Source organism: Eubalaena glacialis, chromosome 7 (assembly GCF_028564815.1).
Source record: "Eubalaena glacialis isolate mEubGla1 chromosome 7, mEubGla1.1.hap2.+ XY, whole genome shotgun sequence".
Taxonomy (NCBI): domain Eukaryota; kingdom Metazoa; phylum Chordata; class Mammalia; order Artiodactyla; family Balaenidae; genus Eubalaena; species Eubalaena glacialis.
Window position 1 is genome coordinate 10235779 of NC_083722.1, and position 20727 is coordinate 10256505.

At 47.9% G+C, this 20727-nt stretch overlaps 1 protein-coding gene across 3 annotated transcripts in view; it reads right to left on the reverse strand.

Annotated features, from left to right (window-relative positions):
- Window positions 1–11453: 11453 nt before the first annotated feature.
- Window positions 11454–20727, reverse strand: part of GFOD1 (Gfo/Idh/MocA-like oxidoreductase domain containing 1) — a 101713-nt gene continuing 92439 nt past the window's right edge. For all 3 annotated transcript variants that reach the window (XM_061194835.1, XM_061194837.1, XM_061194836.1), the window contains exon 2: window positions 11454–12444. In XM_061194835.1, coding sequence (XP_061050818.1) covers window positions 11525–12444 — 920 coding nt within the window. In that variant the 3' untranslated portion in view covers window positions 11454–11524. The remainder of the gene's footprint in view (window positions 12445–20727) is intronic.

Consider the following 20727-nt stretch of genomic DNA (forward strand, 5'->3'; position numbering starts at 1 on the left):
AGCTGTCTGCTGACTCCTGACAGGCTTAGGAAAGAACCTTTCATCCACTTGCATTCTGGTAACACCCACCCGTGGAAAGGAGAGCTTTTGTTTCTGAAAAGAAATATGAACGAGAGGGCCCTGAATGGCAGCAAAGAGGCAAAAAGGAGTAGGCATTTCCAAGATGTCAGGCTGGCTGACCTGAAGGGAGGTGGGAGGAGGAGGTAGGGTCTGGGGCTGCAGCTCAATTACTTGGGGAGCTTAACATTTTTTTTTTTTAATTGTGGTAAAATATACAAAACATAAAATTTACCATCTTAACCATCTTTAAGTGTATGGTTCAGTGGTCCTCAGAAATTCACATGATTATGCAATCATTACCACCATCTATCTCCAGAGCTTAAAAACATTTCAGTTAGAATTTTTCATGTAGATTTTTTTCGATACAGTCATGTAAAAGAATGAGGTCAATGTTACATGCTGATGTGGAAAGAGGTTAAAAATACATTAAGAAAAAAAGAGCAAGACCCCACAGTGTGTACAGGAGATATAATATTTGTGTGTATGCTGGGATAGTTTCAGGGAGAGGATACAAATTGTGGATGGCAGTTGCCTCTAGGAAGTGGAAATGAGGGTCTGGGATGGAAGGGATTTTAACTTTCCTTGTATAATACCTCTTTGTACAGTGTGGGCTGTCTAATAGATGCCTGTGTCGTTCGCATTTTAAAAATTTCCAGCTACCTCTTCTGCCCCCAAATCAATTCAGGTGGTGTGGTGCAGAGCCCAAGAATCTGCTTATATTAAGACGGGCCTTTTGGTACTTGGTGCTCAGCTTTGTTTGGGAAACAGGGCTTTGGAGTAAGAACTTCCTCCAAAGGAAGACATGGGTTCAGACACCCAGAAGGGGTCTTCGGATTTCAGAGTATCTCTTTTAAACTAATTGTGTCATTATTTAAATCATATTCAATAACTATGGAAAAATTTTATAGTTGAGAGTAAGGACCATGCTAAGGCTATTTCTGCCATACTCGGAGGTTCTCAACTTTTTTGTGCCTTGTATATCTTTGGCAGTCTGGTGGAGCCGATGGATCCCTTTTTGGAGTGATGTGTTTTGAACATATGACTATAAAGTAACAAATTATATTATATTTACCCCCCCAATTTTTAAAAGTTGTGATAGGGCAATGTATGGGCTTTTAACTGCAGTATTAAATAAAAAGATCTGGTTATAGTATAATGATTTCCATAATTTTAGAGCAGTGACGAGCATCAATGATATTTCAAGATATCTGTAAAACCAGTGATAAGATCTGAAGATATATGTGATTCTTACTGGTGATAAAGTCACAGATACTGCTAATCCAACTGTACCTTGATGCTACAACTGAAGAAAATGCTAATTTCAGGTAGAGTTAGTGAAAATTAAGATGCACCTTTTTGGTTTTTGGTTTTTTCTTTCCATCCAAGTTCAAAGACTCCCTGAATCCATACTCTGGCCCAGCTGAAGGATGAAGGGAGAGTTCAGTGGACAGGGAGAGATTCCGGGTGGGGAATGAGAGCAGGCTGGGAAGGGATGAGATGCAGCCCTAGAAGGGAAAGATGTCTGCCTTTGCTTCCCCAGGCCAGGATGAGGAAGCGGGTCAGATACAACACATGCTGGGTGATCAGGAAAACAGGTGGAGAGGCTCTCATCACATGACCTCCGCTCGGATGAATGGATAAATGAAAGCAAGAGGGTGTTGTAAACAAGGAAGGGAAGAGCCTGGATTTCACAGGCAACCTGACGAGAGCCAGGACAGATCCGAGGGCTGAGCCAGGGGACTCAAGACAGCAGAAGCCAGGGCTGGATGTAGCTGATGAGCATCCGCTCCTGCTGGGCCGGGCCTGCTCCCTCGGGAGACTTTCTTCAGAAAAGCTCTAGTGCAAAAGGAGAAAGCAGATCGTAGCAACGGCCTGGTGGGCAGGGTCTCTGAAAGCTGAGGAGGGATGAGAGATTCTGTGTGTGCAGAAAAAAAGAAAAAGGCTATCTGGAAGATTCCTGAATGTGTCCAAGAGGCCCTGGAGGGGACTAAAGGACAGGGCAAAATGGCAGCTGGTGAATCCTTGAAAACTTCAGGTTTGGGGGCGGGGATTGCAAATAAGAAAAGCTACAAGAAAGGAGGATGGGCTCAGGGTGCACTTGGGGTCTGGTGCTCATTTAACACAGAGGTTGGTATGGAAATTTTTCTAGCAAATGCCGACAGTTGGATCACTTTGAACAGCTCCCGAAGTGAGTCAGCCAGGCTCTGCCAAGTTCTACAAGAATTCCTCCCTCGTGCCTTCTCATCCGCTCTCCTCCTCCTCATCCAAGCTGTCCTCAGAGCACAGATTAGGCCTATCGGCCACAGAGGAACCGCGTTTCAGTTATCTCATGTAACATTTACTTATCCACAGAAACTTCCATATCTCCAATGCATGCCTCTGACCTTTCTCCAAGTTTCCTCCCTTCATCTCTTTTTTACCCTTGGCATGAATTTCCACTCTTGCTTCTGCTCTGTGTCTCCCCTGCCCCGCCTTGACCCCAGTTCCCTCTTCTCTTCTTTTCCCCATCTCTTCCCGCTCACTTCTTTCTTAGAGATGCATGCGTTTCAGCATCTCACAGCTGTACTGATACGCAGCTGCTGGTCCCAGGCTGACTCTCTCTTCTGCTTCATGGTGGAAACCTGAGTGCCAAGTCAGATGCCTAAGCCCAGCACACTGAAGGGTGACTGATGCTCCAGGCTCCCTGTTAGCCACCACGTCCCAGACAAGCAGCCTCAGAAGGCCTAGAAAGACAGCGGGGGCTCTGGTCTTGCTTCCCTCCCTGTAGTTTCACTAGCTATTATGCCTGCTTGGTCTTTGGTTTTGAGGGGTCTGGAGTGAGTCACCATCCCCAAGGCAGCCTCAAGCAGCTTTGGTCTGGCTTTGGCCTGATTTAGACCCCTCAGGGCTCTTTAAAAGGGAGGTAGTGACTTGGGTAGGGGGTGTTTCAAGACTGGGGACTCCCTAGGGCCTCGTGTGCTTTGTGGACGTGAACTCCACATCTGTTGCAGCCACTCACAGCCCTCTTAGGGTTCCTCCTCCCCAGGGTGTCCTGCTTCCAAGGTGCCGGTGGCCAATGATGAATGGGTCAGAGACAATGGGACTTCGGTACATGTACACCCCAGATGGTAATTCTGGGATTGAGCCCCATCAATATACAAATCATCCACCAAGAAAGGAATGAATCTGCAATTGCCCAAGAAGTTGCTCCTAAAGTTAGTCTTTCATTTTCACTTGTGGCTTTGGATTGACCCAAGGTGATCACGATCTGTGTAACATTAGGAGAGAAAGGTGTTCCCTTCATTAGGATATTTTTGGAGGAAGTCCAACAACCAACTTAGATATGACTTCATCTTGTAGAGCTGTGGTTGGACCACAGCAATGCTGCAAAGGCTGTCCTAGCTCAAGTCATCTCTCAGGAATTTACCCAGAAGATGGAGACTCAGAGATAGGATTCAAAAGGAAGCCTGAACTTGAATGAACAAGGTGAAGAATTTTGAATGTTTTGCATCAGCTTCTTTGTAGAGGTTTTGGCTCAAGTTAGCTGTCACGCTGTCTAGTTGGTGGTGACATGGCTCAGCTCTATGAAGTGGCGTCTGTTCCATTTCTGTCCTCCACACTTCCTGGCCAGCCTTCCAGCAGGGGGCACTGCTACTGACAAGTGCATGTAGGGACTGCCTAGGAATATCTAGGCAGAGGGATCTTTTCTGCTCAGGCAAGATTAAGGTAAATGTGTGTTGATAAAATGGGAGCATACAACTTAGAGTGAGGTGAAATTATTTTTTCATTTGTATACAAAACTGCATACTTTGTAGATGTGTATTTCATTCTCATAACAATGGTAGCAGTCATTTTATCTTTCACGTTGTGTCACCCAGACTTGTCAAAATAGGTGCTAAAAATGCACAAGATAAAAGAAGGTGAAACCGGAAAATGGTCCTGTGTATCTGTGTGTGTGCGTGTGTATGTGTGTGGTGGGGTGGGAGAGTGGCGAGGGGGTGGATCGGCGTAGGAGGAGACATAGATTCTTCTTCATTTGACCCGTAAACTATTGATACAACCTGAATGACTTGCAATGTAATTGCAACTGTTCTTTATAAACAACAGTTCAGAGACTACGACGAAAGCAATGTGATCATATCCTGTAATTTAGTAGGACAAGGCATAATCCCCGGTTTAGGTAACAAGAAATGAGCCTAAATTGAGAGAAACCAGCATCACAAAGACATTCCAAATCTGTGAAGGAACAACTGGATTGAAAATGTACATAAACGCTCAGGAGCGTGGAGTCTTCCATCAGGGGTTGGCTCGCAGGCCACCTGGCTGGAAGAAACTAGAGAAATGGACCTCATCGCAACCGTATTTTACATTTGGGCACGTGGGGCTTTCCGGTCTGACAAAGCTCTCTCTCTCACGGCGTCCTTCAGAACCGATCGTAAGGTGTGAGAATGTTATGTGCACTGTCATAATCCATGTGAGTGCAGGGATTTGCTGCAACTTTGTCTGAACGGACAGGCTGCGTTCTGAATGCACTCACATCATGATCTGCTCATGAAGGAATGAACAAGGGGGTCTCAGCTTTTGTATTTTTCTTCCCAATTCTTCACTGTTTTTAAGTGAAGGGAAAGCATGGGCCAGAAGAATTACCTGTGTGTTGTCTAAGACAGCAGAGGGTGGAAAGGAAAGACCAGCCCATCCATGAGAGACTTCATCCATGCAAATCTCAAATTCGGCTGAGCTCAGTCCAAGATGGTGGCCCTTAAACACCGCTAAGAACGACGTAAGCAAAGATGCTCTTCTAAAGAGGCAACTGAGCCTGTTTGAACGTGTCTTATAGGGCTTGGTGGGAGGTGTTAAGATCTTGATATAATAGAGAATTCTAAAGTGTGCTCCCCAATCTAAAGTCTATGTTATCATCTTTGTCTGGACTGGGCTTTCACACACACACACACACACACACACACACACACACACACACACACCCCCTAAGTGGCCTTAGGCAGGTTATTTCCCCTCCATGTCCACATTTCCAAAATTTGAGCCAGGATTTGAACCAGACTGCTCTAAAGTGCCTCCAGTTCTAACATTCAATATATCTACCATCAAAAAGCAGAAGGTCAGTGGATTCCATTGCTCTGTTTCATGGATGCTGACACAAGAAGAGATTCCCCGCACTAGGCACACACACACACACCCCCCAGATGCACCACCATCATTCCCACCCCCATTCTTAATTCAGATCCCACAAACTGGCCAGCTACCTAACTCATCAGGTAGAGCACCCAGGTATAATAAACAGGAAAACAGCTGCAATTATATCTTCTCTTCAGTCTTTATTTGCTACTTCCATTCCTTTATCCCACCAACACAAACTGGGGAGGACAGCAGGAAGCCACATTTGAAGCGGCACATGCCAGCTGGCGGGGTGATGGTAACCATGGGCCCCCGAGCACTGCAGAGGTAACACGAGGCATCAGCTCCGGGCCTGGAGCACAGACTGTACAGCCCGAGGGCCTGGTAGGGAAGCCCACCTCCCACAGCAGTTTGGCTTTTAAAACACTAAGAACAGGTGCGTTCATTGTTTTTTTTTTTTTTTTTTTGCTTTAATAATTAAAAAAAAGAAAACCCAAACCTTCTATAATTTATAAGCTATTTTTTGCTATCTACATTATATATAAAATATAGACTCTGTTTACTTTATAACACACATCTTTTTCCCTTGATAAATAACTCTTTAAAATATCTAGTATACATGCCTTGACTTTTTATATGTTATAAGTTTGTTTTTATACATATACATACATATATATACTCATGTTTGTAGAACAATAAACACACACTCGACACTGACAACCAAACAAATGCAACTTTTGGTTAAAAACAACAACAACAAAATAAAACAACAGTAAAAGCACCAGGCAACCAACAGAAAAGCATAATTACTAGAACCTTCTCCCTCCCCTGGGCAAGGCACAGGGCAAGAATACTAAATATGGTTGGATGCCTGATGGGGAAGGAGGGGAGCAAAGGAGCGGGCAGGTCGCTTCCTTGGGTTCCGTTTCTTAGCCTGGGACTAGAATCGCAAATCAGTCATGGAGTTTCTGGGGAGAAACCACTGGGCTCATTCAACAACGTAGCCCTTGTGATGGCTACAGGGCACAGCAGAGACCTGGACCTGGGTTAGTCTCGGGGCCCTGCTCACACCACCCAGGCAAGCACGATTGCCACGCCAAGCACGGAGCCACTGCATGTGACATGGCCTTGTTATTTCTCTACTCACTGCTGGTGTAAACAGAAAGGGGCAACAGATTCAAGAGTATTCAGTAGTGCAACACTCGAGGAGCCTGACAGAGCCAGATGCTTGGTGCCCCTCTCAAGAGCTCCAGCAAATAGGGACCGTGACACGGGGAAGAAAAAGTCAGTGGGCCACTGCCTTTCATGGCTAACCGGTGTGGAACTCAGGTACACGGTACTTACTGGCTGCACCTGCACGCGCTCATGAGCCCACCGAGCACATCACCTCTTAAAGCAGCACAGAAGGTCTACACTCCTCTTGGGAAAAGTTCTGAAGCCCCACTCAGGGCTGTCCCCTCAAACGTGGGGTACTCCCCATCCGCCCGCTTCTCTGCCCAGGATGCGACAGGCTGGGGTGGGCCCATGGGCTGCAGACAAGCACAGCTTTTATTTCATTATGCGTCTCCCTGTCCCCGAAAGGGAATGGAAAGGCAGGGCTCTGAGAGTTGATTTAAAAAAAACAAAACAAAAAACTCCCCAGTGTCGTGACCTCTGCCCTATAAACTTCAGGATTTGGATGGCCGAAAATGGAGGCGGTAGGTGGAGCAGGAGCCCTAAGCTAGTCGAGACCTAGATCTGTAGCCAGAGGGCAGGGGAGAGCCCAGAAGTAGAGCTGGCCTCAGGAAATCCCAAAGGTGAACATCTGAATGTATGTCCCCCATCCTTGCCAATAGAACACAAATTAGAGATAATTGTTCACATTACAGTCACAATGGGAAATTTTAAACAGCTAGTTTTCTGAGTACATTCAAGACATAATTGAGTTTCTAAAAAACTGATTCAGCTGCAACAGCTCAGGGAATACAGTCCGTTGCAGGTCTGAGTTCTAACTGCAACGCTTGCACCAACTAGCCCTGGGACCTGAGACAAGTCATTTCACCTCTCTGGGCCTCCCTCTCCCCATCTGAGAGCTCTGAAGATGCAGGATGGGACTTAGAGTCAGAAAACTGGGATTTTAGTCCTGGCTCTACCACTAAGATGCGGTGTGACCTTGGTCATCACTTAACCTCTTGGGGATGTAAAAATAAAGGAACTGAATATATTGGGCTCTGAAGTCCCTCCAGTTGCAACTGGCTTTACTTTCTCCCCAGGGTACCCTTATCAACGCCGACTTCCTCCCCCGCCCCAAACCCACCAGAATAAAAGTGATGCAATCAGAAACCTACTTTGTGACCACAGGTCGTATTCAACAGCTGCGGCTATGAGACAAGATGAAGAGTTAAGAAAGTCTAAAGGTACAAATGCAACACACAGCTAAAATCTGAGTCACAAACAAATGAACTGTCAAAGCCCCACTCCCTGAGAAAAGACATTTTCCTATGTTATATACTCAGTGAGAGCAAAACCCAAGGCCATCCATAATAATCGGCCAACGTTCTGAAAATCCCCAACTCTGTGGCTTGCTGCATCGCTTACAATCAGAATCAACTTAGGAAGTTGATTTGAAAAGAAGCTGAGTGATATTTCCATTTTGGAAGAGGAAGAAAAATCGACTCCTTCTATTTGCAGCTCTACAAGGAACCTTCTGGCAGAACATCAAACGTGGCATCCTGCTCCACTGGCAGGTGTCGACAGCAGCAGAGGGGCGCCCCACGCAGGTCACATTGAACTCTAATCACTGTTGCTCCACAGACCCCGACAGGGTTCGACAAGAAGCGCTTTCCTGCCCGGCAGGAATTGCAGAGGCTCAAACCTTCCTTCGTGGGAGGCAACGTGGTTTGGAGGAGAAGAAGGGTTTGGATTCAGGTGACCCCACTTCTACTTAATAGTTTTGTGACTCTGGGCAAGTTACTCTTCCTCTCAGCCTCAATTTTCTCATGTGTAAAATGGGACTGACAATACCCAATACTACAGGGTTGTTTTTATGGATTAAGCGAGATAACGTACTTAAAATACCCTGCACACAGTAGATGATCAAGAAATGTGGGAGCGCAGAGAGTACTGGCATGGCTCTCTGAGGATGGAGAAAGGGTCTGGGAGAAGTTCACCTTGAGCTGGAGTCAGCCAAGCTGCCCTTAGTGTCCCGAGGTATCTGCTGCCTGGTGGGCTAAGGAGGATCTGTGGTCCCCTGCCACTCCTCTCCATCGGGGGGAGAAGTCGTAGGGGAGCTGACAGTGGTCATGAACTCTCTCTCCGGGAGAAAACTCAAGAGAATCCAACCCTTCCAAATAAGCCCAGAGCATTCCCAAACACTTGTGGTTACCCTGACTTATACCCCATCTCAGAATTTGGAATTTGGAACCTTCTGCAGAGGCCGCCAGTGGCATGAGCCCAAATTTTCAGCATCAGAGGCCCCCTCACAATGACGGGAACAAATCAGGCAAGTGGGGACTAAATGTGATGACCCTAAAATGGAGCCTCCATTACTCTGGGTCCTTGAAACACATTAAACAAGGCAGAGAGGGCTGGGTTACTCCAGAGACTTCATCTGAGCTCAAACCCAGCTGATGGTACCCAGTCCCCTGAGGGGACTATTAGGGGTGCTGGGCTGGGACAAAGTCCTTCCATAGAATGTTGTTGAAAGCTTGAGATTTCAGCTTTATATTGTGACTCCTAATCAAGTCTTTGCAAGTGATAGGACTGGGGCCCAAGGAGCACTAAAGAACCCATTTACTGTAGTTTTTACACTAAGAAAATGAACTATGTCTTTTCTTCCACTTGTTCCTGCATCTACCTACTACATGCATTTCAGTAGAAAGAATTTAAGAACACTTACTAAAATATTTTTCATGCTTCTTTTTAAGAATGTATATTCTTTCCATATACCCCAGCCTCAAATGAGAATTTTTGTTTCAGACACTAAATATTTATCACGGAGCTCAGTGATCTTTGGGGGGAAAGAAGTCCCAAGTATTTTAAGTACAGAAACAAAACTGAAACCCCAGGAACAGTCCTACTTAGATTATAAATGACTTAGAAAAATGAGACTCATAGAATCACTAGTTTCCTTTCTCTACCTCCTTGATCACAGCCTTTCGGGGCCAACTAGAAAAAGAAAAGATTCTTTCCACTCAGTTTCCACAAAAGCTATTTATCCAGAGGGGAATTTAGGAGAATCTGAACCAAAACAGTCCATGGCATGGCTCTCTGCTCAAATTCTTACTGGGAGACTTCCATTCTACCAAATCTCTAGTTTTGAACTGGTAGCTAGGAAAGCGGGCAGGCTGATTCTGTCAACGGAGCAGGGACCAATCGTACGATGGAGAGTTTTAGCTCACTAACCTCCCCACGTTGTAGTAAGGGACCAGGAAGCAGGGTAATTCTTTCTAGGGAGGCTATCCCTACCCCTCCGTGCTAGAAAATACCACATTCCCGTGGTGTTTGGACATGGCCACGCAGTACCCACGGGCAGCCTGGGATTCATGGTGTATTGGCCCTGGGAGGAGGAAGGAGGGAGCAACTGATCGCACGGTTCATTTTGGGACTTTGCCTACTCAGAGCCTGGGGTTCACTCTCAGCCCCTTAAATTCCCTTCCAGTTCCACTGCGGGGCCATCTGAAAAGATGTCTAAATGTCACTTGTGTGCCAAAGACAACAGCTGGATTTCTGTGACTGTGAACAAACGCTGTGTACATTTACAAGTAATAGTCTCCACAGCCAAGCTTGACAAATGTCCTATGTGGGGTGAAGGATTAAGAAAAGATAACAAAAGGATAATTCCCCATTTTCAAAATGTATTTGACTTGGGCTTTCTTTCAAGACTAGGTCTGAATTTTTAAGAGCTATTTTAGTGACAATGGTGGTAGTGAGCATTTATAAACCCGTGTGTGTGTGTGTGTGTGTGTGTGTATCTGGTTGTTCCCTTCTGGCACTGCCTGCTCCAAGCCTGCAGTTTGCCATCTCCAGTAAAAGCCCTCCCTGTAAGCAGAGAATGACAAGACAAGAGAGACAGGAGACCAAGAGGAAGAAGATGTTTTTTCCTACATTAGCCTTCTTCAGCCTATGGGAACCATACACCTCAGAGGGCTCTCAAACCCCATTTAGAAACACTGAAAATTATGTTCCTTGCTGTCCTTTTGTTTAATACCTATTCAAAATTTTTCATTTTTTGATGCGTGAAAGCAAAGGTGCAAGCTAAGGAAAAGAGCCTTGACAATTTTTTTTTTTTTTCTTTTAAAGGGGAGAGGATTATATCTGAGTGGACCTGAAGGCTTCCCTTTTAAAATCTACAAAGCTGGGGAATCTCCTAAGAGCCCTTCCTCAGCTTGCTAGGAGAGATGGGTCCAGGGCTGGCTCACTTTCCCTTCTGCTGGGAATTGCCACTGTGACCCTGGGGCGCAAGGCTGCCCCCGGGTCCTGTAGGATAGCACAGGAGCCTGTGGTCAGACCCACACCTCCTTCCTGCTGTCTCCTCGGCCCCGTGAAAGGACAACCTCAACGCTCCAGTACCGAATCCCTCCTTACAGGCAATTCCACGCCACCGGAAATGGGCTTTTAATTGCTGACAAATCCGAAGGGATATTTTCTTCTCTGCCTCATCTGCTTCAGTGCAGGCTGTGCCCCTGCTCTCTCCTTTTGGCTCAAGGGAACCCGATTCTCTGCTTGCTGTTCCTGGCCCTCCCTTACCCTACCTCAGGCCAGGAAAAGGGCACTGAGCCAGTTAGGAAGACCCTCCCTCCCTCGGGCTTCCTGGGAGGAAGACCAATCCATCCAGAAAGCTGTACACTTTGCTACCAAGTACTTTTTCCTTCAGACACTTGAAGTGGCTTCCTGGAATCTGAACTTTCTCTTTAGCCACTGGCCCCCCACCCCTCACACACACCTGCAGGCTTGCGTGGGCACGTGAAGATGTGCCGTCTCCCGCCAACCGAACTCGCCACTGGAAACGGGGCTCAGAGCACGCAGGAGCATCTGGCTTGCCAAGGAGGCCAAGGTGTGGGGGGCAATGGATGAGGGGCGGAGGCCGGCAACCCCTCCCAGCTTCTCACAGTAAAGGGCAGCAGAGGCGGCTGACCGCCTACGTCTCAGCCGACGCCAGCAGGGACGACCTCAGGGACCGCGGGTCACCGTGCCAACAGTCTCGTTCGGGGCCCCTCACCCGGACAGGGGCTCAGCCTCCCAGATGCCATTTTCTCACCCTGCCTTTCCACGTCCCCGCCCCTACACTCCTCGAGGCCACCTCTCCCCCAGCCTTTCCCCCTCTCTGGGCCCCAGGCGGGAGCCCTCGGTCGCGCTGGGTCCCCAGTCTGGGCTAACAGTACAGGGACATCCGGCTCCGGCGCATGGCCTCGCTGATCAGGTAGGCGGGGCTCAGCTCGGGCTCCTCCGTCATCACCGCGATGTTCTGCCACTCGCCCGTCTGGCTGGACCGCTTGATGGTGTCCACCACGCACAGGGCGTACAGGCAGTCGTCGAAGGTGGCGGCCATGGTGAGCGGTCGCCCGTCCCACGTGCGCCGGTCGTCCTGGTCCTGGAAGGCCTGGCGCACGGCCTGCATCATTTTGATGGTGCCGCGCAGGTAGGGCGAGGGGATGTCGCTGAAGGCCTTCTCGGGCAGCAGGGAGTTGCTGACGGGCGTGGAGTCCTGCACCAGCAGCTCCCGCGCCGAGGCGCTGTTGCGCTGCCCGTACAGGTCGGTGCCCGCCGCCAGCAGGCGCCCGGCTGAGCCCACCACGGTCACGTCCTGCTTGAACTCGCCGGGCACGTTGAAGTTGAGGGTGACGGTGCAGCACACGCCGCCCTCCAGCACCATCTGGAAGGTGCAGAAGTCGTCGCTGGTGATCTGGCGGATGCCCTTGATGTGGTCGGTCTGCTTCACGAAGGTCTTGAGCAGCCCGTGGACCTTGACAGCCTTCTGGCCGGTGAGGAAGGTGAGCAGGTCGATGATGTAGGTGCCCACCGAGTGCAGGCCGCCGCCGCCCATCAGGTCGTCGCAGCTCCAGTTGTACTTCTTGCCCAGCAGGCTGCCGCCGTGCACCTGCACCTCGCACACCAGCAGCTCGCCCACGTAGCCCTCCTCGATGAGCTGCTTCATGCGCACGAAGGCCGGCAGGAAGCGCAGCACGTTGCCCATGATGCTCATGAGCTTGGGGTAGTAGTGGGCGGCCGACATCATGCGGAAGGCGTCCAGCGGCGTGGCCGTGCGGTCGCAGATGACGTTCTTGCCGATGCCTGCGGGCGGGAGGACAAACAGCACGTCAGGGCGCTGGCGCCGAGCGAGCGACAGGGGGCGCTGTGGCCCCCAAATCGTAAGTTATGGACCGGGAACCAGACCCGACCAGCTACCCTTACTACACTTTTAAAACATCTTACAACACCTTTTACTTATACAAAAATAACATATTCTATACATTTCAGTGTTACTTTAAATATTTAAGTCGAATTACTTTAGTCTTAAACCATCACATTGATTTAAATATTAAGATTTATTTCCATACATTTCAAGTCTATATTTCAGAAATTTTTAAAATGTTTGCCAATATAATATCAAATGCTTCATTTAATGTTTTATTTATATGAATCTATAACATTTTATATACAAATATATTTTACTTGGAAAGTTAAAATATTTAAATACAAAATGTAAGTTCTATTAAAGCATACAATATCACGTTCTACGTGTATTTTATTAAAAGCTATCTTACATATGAAATGTTTTATATGTTTTATTTTATTTGTAAAATATAATTTTTATTAAAAATATCATAGGTAGAGAAGAGAACAGTGTCTTTATCTGGACAGAACCTGAATACATAAGCTGAAATCACGGCAATGCGAGCCTGATTAAGGATAAGGAAGAATTTCTTAACCATATACTTCAAAAGTCTAAGCTTTTAGCTGTCTCTCCCACAACCAGCAAGCTTGTTTACTGCAAGCTTGTTTATTGCTTGCAATAATCAAGCAAGAAAACACCAAGGATTATGTTTTGAGTGTTTTCCTGCTTGTTTATTTTGCATTATGGATTAGAGCTGGCTGTGCTCACAGATGTCTTCGTTTAATGTTTTCCTGTTCCTTACGGGAAGAGCGGATAGTCCTTATATCTGAGGGATGGGCAGTGATTCGACCCTCATCTGTCTCACGGCCTGGGAGGGTGGGGACGTTGGTGCATTTGGCAATGGAGCTGAGGCCAAATAAGAATTAAGCTTATGCGATGACTCTACCGAGTGCCTAAGTTCATAGGTAGGCGGAAGCCCTTTAGGAAACTAAGTGGTTCTGGGTCAGGAGAAAACCAAAGATCCAAGGATAGGAGAGTGACAGGGAATAAGAAAAGGATTTATTCCAAGATAAAGCCAAGAGTCAGGGAAGAAAAACGACTCAGCTGAACCTGGAGAAACAGCCAGTTGGAACTCAAAAAAATAAAGTAATAATTTTTAAAAAAGTATACCGATTTGTTAGCAAGCCAGATTGAAGGATGCCAGATTGGGGAGCTTCGGAGTCAAAGCACATGCCTGCCTATGAGTTCTCTGCTGTCCGGTCATGTTCTGCACGTAGACCCTCCTATGGAGAGCTGAACACTCCAGCCACAGACAAGGGACATGCCACAAGGGGGATGGGGTGACGAGACACGCACCCATCCCAGTTGTCCTGACCACAGGCACCAGACTTGACAAAATCCATGAACACTCCCAGCAAGCCCAGCTAAGAGGGTCCCGTGGAAGTCCTACAACTGTGGGCGTCTGTCCAGTGGAGATGCCTGGGCAAGGCCACAGGCACGTGGTGCTCTCATTTTCCTATTGGAAGAGCTCGCCGAGCAGTAGAAGTGGCCAGAACAGACTGGAGAAAATAAATACAATCGATGGCTGTCAGTTTCCAGGTGCACATCGAATTCCAGACCCGAGTGAAAGGCCTGGAGCCACGCAATGACCCCATCTCCTGGCCTCCTCCACGTTGGCAGAGCTGGGCTGGCTTTCCTGACGACCCTGAATGAACAGTAAGAAGCTTCTTTACCTCTGAGTAACGAGGTGAGGACTGAGGCTCTGGAAGAGGGGTGAGGAAACATTGGTTTGTGTTACCAAAAGTGCCGCGCACCTGTGTGACATCGTGTTCTGATAATATGGTCCTTTCGGCATTAGGCTCATGTAACACGGGATCATGCTGGCAGGAGCAGATTTCTATGTAAACAGATGGGTAGGTCACTGCAGGTACAGGTGACAAATGTTGCCAAAATCTGCCTCACACCTGTTGGGTATAGGCTGTGGCCTCTCCTGTACCCTATCTCAGGGTCCACAAAACCAAGACCCCTGATGGCCATCTTCTGAGTACACGCTATTGTCATATTAACGACACATGAAAAAACAAGTTTATCTTGTTTTTTCTATTCCAAGAACTATCAGATAAAACAGTAAAAAAATAAATAAATAAATTGAGAAAAATAATTCACTCCCCTCCACATACCCAAAGCAATCATCGCATGGGTAATTCTTTGAAGCTCTGTAGATGAAAAGATACTGGTGAAAGCTATAGACTCCCTTTCCAGAAAAAATGCAGGCCTGCCTCCCCCAAGATTCTGAGATACAGGCATCTCTTCCTTTGGGCTATTTACGTATGTTGTGGTCCCACACTAGACAGCAGCTTCCTCAAGGATCAAGGCTGGGCCTTCTGCTTTCTTAAGTCTCCTCTATGCCCACGGCACCTAGAGGCATGCGATGTGTGTGCAGGAAGCCGGAGATCGTTGCTGCCTGACCCCACCTCTCTGCCCACAGTCCTCTGCACCATTCACACTTTACAGATGGGCCTTGGCAACGTCTTAACACACAACATCTTCAAAAGTCAAAAGAGACTTCTAGGAACCTATCATAAAGAAATCCTCTAAAATGTAAGCACAGCTTCTCGCCCAAAGATGCCATCACTGCGTGATTTATTAAAGCAAAAAGCTAAGAACAATGCAAATGCCCAATAGAAGAATGGGTAAGTAGGCTGTAATACATCCATATAATGGAGTATTGTGCAGCCATTGAAAATGATGTTTATAAAGACTTTTTAATGGCAAGCAAGATGATTATGAGGTCATGTTAAGTGAAAAGGGCTCTATTCATAGACATCCTATGATCTCAACTCTCTCTTAAAAGAACAAAAGAAAAAACCTGGAAGGGAATACCTCAAACTGTTTACAGTGATTAATTGATTAGTAGGATTAAGACTGATTTTTATTTTCTTCACTACCTTTTTCCATATTTTATGAGTTTTAACTTTTACAGTCAGAAAAACATTTGTTTTTCTTTTTTTAGGTCCAAAGGAGACACGAAGACTTAACATGATGGCAGAAGGGCCCTCCAAAGCCACGGGCGGGCAGGCAGGTTCCAGAGCTCACGGACCTGCCCCAGTTCCTGTGCCCAGGGATCTGATGAAAGCCCCTCTGACCCTGAACTTGTGATGCTTCCAAGTCTCAGATCTTCCCGTTCCAATTCCACAGGACTTCTTCATGATTCTGGTGAAGGCTATGGACTCTCTTCAGAAGATCAATTCACACGTATACATAAAACTTTACCCACACATCCCCAGCTTGTGCATGGCCCCCTGGGGTTCTGCAGAACAGGCAACTCCATTGTAAGTTGTAAGATAACTCCTAGAAGCCCATATAACGTATTGTTAAAAATAAGATAATGCCTCCAGCTTCAAAGGAACCCAAAATGGAGAGCTAGCAGACTGCTCGCAGATTTATAGAGCAGAGTTTGTTTTCTCTGTTTTACGCAATCTTCCCTCAACCCTACCTCTTGGTAGGGCTTCTGCAAAGCCCTCTCTGGGACCATCCCCCAACCACCAAGATCCTTAGGTTCTCTTGGCCTGCTTTTTCCCACCAAAATCTGCCCTTCCAAAATGCCCAGAACCTGAAACTCCAATGTTCTTAGCAGTTTAACAAGAATCAAGGGCTTAGGCTAAAGAATACCATTCTAATTGTGGACTTTCATTCATCAGATACTGTGTGTGTGTGTGTGTGTGTGTGCTGGTGCATCAGCGTGGCACGGAGCATTCCCCTCACCCCTAAAATCACATGCCATATAAAGGGAGCTTGTGTTGTCTGCGCAGAGGGGTCACACAGCCCACAATCCGGGTGTGTCAGATGCCACTGAATACATGCGGGGATTTTTCCCGAAGAAAGCAGACAGATCCCTGCCTTCTAAATCGCCCCTGTCAGCCTGGGCTTTGGGTCTGGTTCTCCAGAAATATCATAGGTCTTTGGTGTCTTCATGATTTTCATATGTCTTAGCACCATGCCTTTCTTGCCACCTCCAGAGAAAGTGCTGGAATGGGCTCTTCAGAGAAAAGCCCTCTCCATTTTGTGCTGGAAAGGAAATAATAAGTAGCGGCATCCTCCCCAAGCCCATGGCTCTGACATTCCTTTGCTATGAAGGTAAGTCGATTCTCCCAAGGAGACAGGAACTGAAGAGCTCAGGGAGAGGCAGAGTCCGCCCTCAAAGCAGCCATGGCTGATCCCTAACAGGAAAATTACCACCCTGGTCTCTGCGCTGCAAACCCTAAGAGGACAGCCTACGCCCTGTCACTCCTGGGTGTACAACTTTGCCAAAAGTACAGCAGTGCCATCTCCGCTGCCCTGCATCCACACGTCTCTGAGAGAGACACACACACACACACACACACACACACACACACACACACACACACACACACTCCCTTTAAGTTGGGGGTTCATATCGTCTTGTGGCGAGATGTGTCTTCCTTCTAAGGCAAGAGATCCAAAACTTGAGAGAAAATCGTGTGGCAGAGAATCAAGCAAAGGGACTTGAAACATACGGACCTGATTGCACTCCAAATCCACAGGCAGTGCGAAATGGACCAGGGGAAAATCCCGAGTGCCCGAGGAAAAGCTGGAGGCTCTGCCAAACCCCAAACATTTCCCGAGCAGCTGGAGAGTGTCAGCAAAGCCCACTGGCTCTCACAGTGATGCAGAAGAACAGCAGCAGCTTTCTTGGTTCTCTGGGCTATGGCAGCCGGTGGCCACCCTGCTGCTCCCCCCGGGGACGCCACTGCCCCCACGCTCAGCTGGCTCCACCCAGGGGCCTGTGGCTGCACCAGAAATGGCTGTCTTGGGACCTTGCTGCATTTGTCAAGGGGGTACAACGTGACTCTGGTGGGTGGCAGAGGCCATGTGGAGACTGGTCTGCGTGTCCTGGGGAGTCTTCCTAACCCACCTCCATGCACACCGTCTGCCCATTTGCGTGAGGACAAAGAACGTAAGTTGGGTCTTTGGGGAGCCTTTGGGCTGGAACCAACTTACTTTATCAAGACAAGAACTCCTTGTCAGCAAATAAAGTGAGAGCTTTCTGTCCGTAGGATGGTGGGATTAATGCCTTCTCACCCATGTCACGGAGCTGAAGTTGGGGAGAAAATGAGATCATGGGAAATTTCTGGAAGGTGAAAGTGCCACGTGCAAGGCAGTATGCCTGTTCTTTGTCAGGAGTTTTTACATGAAATCATTTCAGAAGGAGTTTTACTGCCCTCCTGAGATCCCTCATAGGGAGATGGAGAATTTGCTTCCTCCAGAGCCTGCTGAGTGTGTGCTCTCTATCTGAGTCCAAATATCCACGGCCCTCGGAGGACTCAGTGCCACAGGGAAGGAGTTTCCGACCAACAGACCCCAAAGTCGCTTTCAGGCAGCTGCGCCCCTCACGCCCGCCAAGCTCAGGGTCTCCAAGCTGTGGCTGAGAACCCACCCATCTCTCTTTCCAGAGACCGGAGCTTTTATGAGGGCTGATACCCCATCCCAGGGACCCCAGGAGCAGGGCAAGGGGCTTCCCACTGACACCTCCGGGGAAAGACACATGCTCTCTGCTGTCCCAAAGAGCTGCTGTCCCCTCCTGCCCTTGATCAGGTAGGTGGTACCTGGAAATATGGATGCCACCCAGCCACCCAGAGTCATTCTTTAGCATGATCAGCCTGGAACTTCAAAGCATCCCCCCCTGCCAGCACAATTACAATTACACACTCCCTCATCTAATCGACAGCGGCAATCTGTGAGGCCGATGCTACTTTCCCACCAGTTCTTCCCAATCATTCCACTTGTGTTGACAGCCCCTTATCTTCTGAAAGCCAAAACGGATGCTGGCCCTGGAGGCTGGCTTGCGCTGTCCCGGCAGGTTGGCCGAGCCTCACAAGAAGTCCCATCGGGTACAGCTTCCTAGTTCCCCCACCACCACCCCATTCACCCAAGGCAGAGAGGGCTTTCCCTGCATTTCAAGCAGGGAACTCATTATCTTCCTTTATATTCCATTCCTGCAACATTTCTGTGCTAGGCACTGGGACCCAAAAAATGAGTAAGAAGGATGAAAAGGAGCTCACAGTTTAGTAGAAGAAACCAACCAGGAAATGAGTGATTATGGGATCTAATAGATACAGGATCTAATAGAAAGATAAACAATGAGAGCGCAAAGGAGGGGCTGCCCAACTGACTTGGGCGTGGTAGGGAGCTCTGCTGAAGAGGTGACATTTGGGCAGGGTTCTGAAGCATGTGTAAGAGTTCACCTCTTCATTCAGAAGCTTTGGGTCCCATTTAGAAAATGGTCTAAAACGAGGGTGATTTTTAAAAATTCCTTTATTTGAAATGCAATTTGAGTTTTAAAAGATTTGCACTGTTCAAAAAATAAAATAAAACATGGGTGTTTAACCTGGGTCTGAGAAACCACTAAAATTGGACTATTTAAAAAAAATTGTGTGAAACCTGATGTTCATTTTCTGAGGAAGAAGATCATTAGAGTCTTAAAAGTGTCTCTAATTCAAAGGAAATCATGCAGAACTACAGTTGAGAGTGAAGAAAAAAACATTTTAAAGGCCAAGATAGATCTCTGGTTTCAACAGAACTAAGCATCTGAACAGACAGGGCTGTTTGTAATCGTTCCTTCTGTGCTCCCGGAGACATGGGACATGTGGTCAGTTTCACCCCCTCACTGCAACACTCCACTCAGTCCAGCTCAGTCCCTTCCTTCCTTTCTTCCCATCCCACCCCTGTTATCTCCTTCCCCTGCTCCCTGCCCCCCTGGCCCCAACACACACACACGTGTTTGCTTTCAGCTGAGAAAAGCATCAGCAGAAAGGACCTGTCTAAACCCTGCTCTCTGCCCTCTGGCCCTTCTTCCATATAAGTTGGGAGGAGAGCCCCTTTGGAGAGATTAAATCCCTCATCTTCAATCCCCATGACAGTTCCTGACAAACAACTTCGTGACTCACAGCCCTAATCTGATGTGTTCACTATAATCCTGACATAATTTAAAATAGCAATCGCCACCACTCACGGAGCACCGACTCTGTGCCAGAAGAGGCTGCATATTTTACATTCCCTTCCATTTTTTTGTGTGTACACAACCCCCCAAGGCAGGTACTAACCAAGGCAGACACGGAAACCGAGCCTCTGAGAGGGGAAGCTATTTGCCCATGGCGCCACAAAACTCAATGACCAGGACAGCTGGGATTTGAACCCAGACACATGCTCCCATTCTGGCCAGCCCCACATGTCAATGCACACATGTGCAATGCCCACGGCACCACAGGAGGGCTCCCAGGAGGTGGTGTAACGGGCTGGGGTGAGCACCAGAAACCGGGGCAGTGGTGGGCGGGTGTGCCCAACGCTCAGCTGAATGACTGCCCGCAGTCCCACAGCAACTTCTAATTTCAAACCTGAGATGGAAATGGGTCAATGTGACCCATATTCAGCTCCTTTTGTCAAGGATGCCCTCTGTGGGCTCTGAAAGAGGGGGACAGCCAAAGAAAGGAAGTCAGCATGGCTAACATGGACAGGACTTGATCTTGAACTGACTGAGATGTTCAAGTGCTTTTCTGTATACAACCCGCCCTTAAAGGCCAGCCCCCATTCCACCAACCCTTTTTATGGACTTTCCTCCACTACTCGGGCCTGTCATCAGAGCCCTCCTTTTGCACAGGAATCCCTGTCAGTAGCTAGATTTTTAATATGGTTTCATGTATAGTAGTATCATCTAATCATTGAGGCTGTAACACCCATAACAGGGACGGCACTCCTGAAACACTTTTCATTTGCGGTTTCCTTATTGGTCGATCGCACACATCTCCACCGCTGTGTCTCATACAGGTTGAGGTTGAGGATATAATGTTGGGAAGTTTCTAACCAGCTCCTTCCAGCCTAGGCATCCCCAGGAGAGAAAAGAAAAGCTCGCCACTTCTAGCCCAGGGAAACCAAGAGGAGAGGTTTAGAAACAGCAATGGGTATGTGGGAGCCAGCTTCCCAACCTCCCTGCCTAGAGGTGGCCCATACAGAGCCAAGTGTTGAGCGGGGCAGGGAGGTGGTGAGAGGGCCCCTTGGAGGACAGAGGTCTGGGGTTGGATGCAGTGGCTGCAATGATCAGGACTGGGGACAGAGGACCATCAGTCCCTCTATGTTGGTCCCAAATAGCCAAATGACACCTACCGCACCTTAGTGGTCTTTATTTTGGGGAGTGGCCTGCACTGCCACCGCACACCTGGACA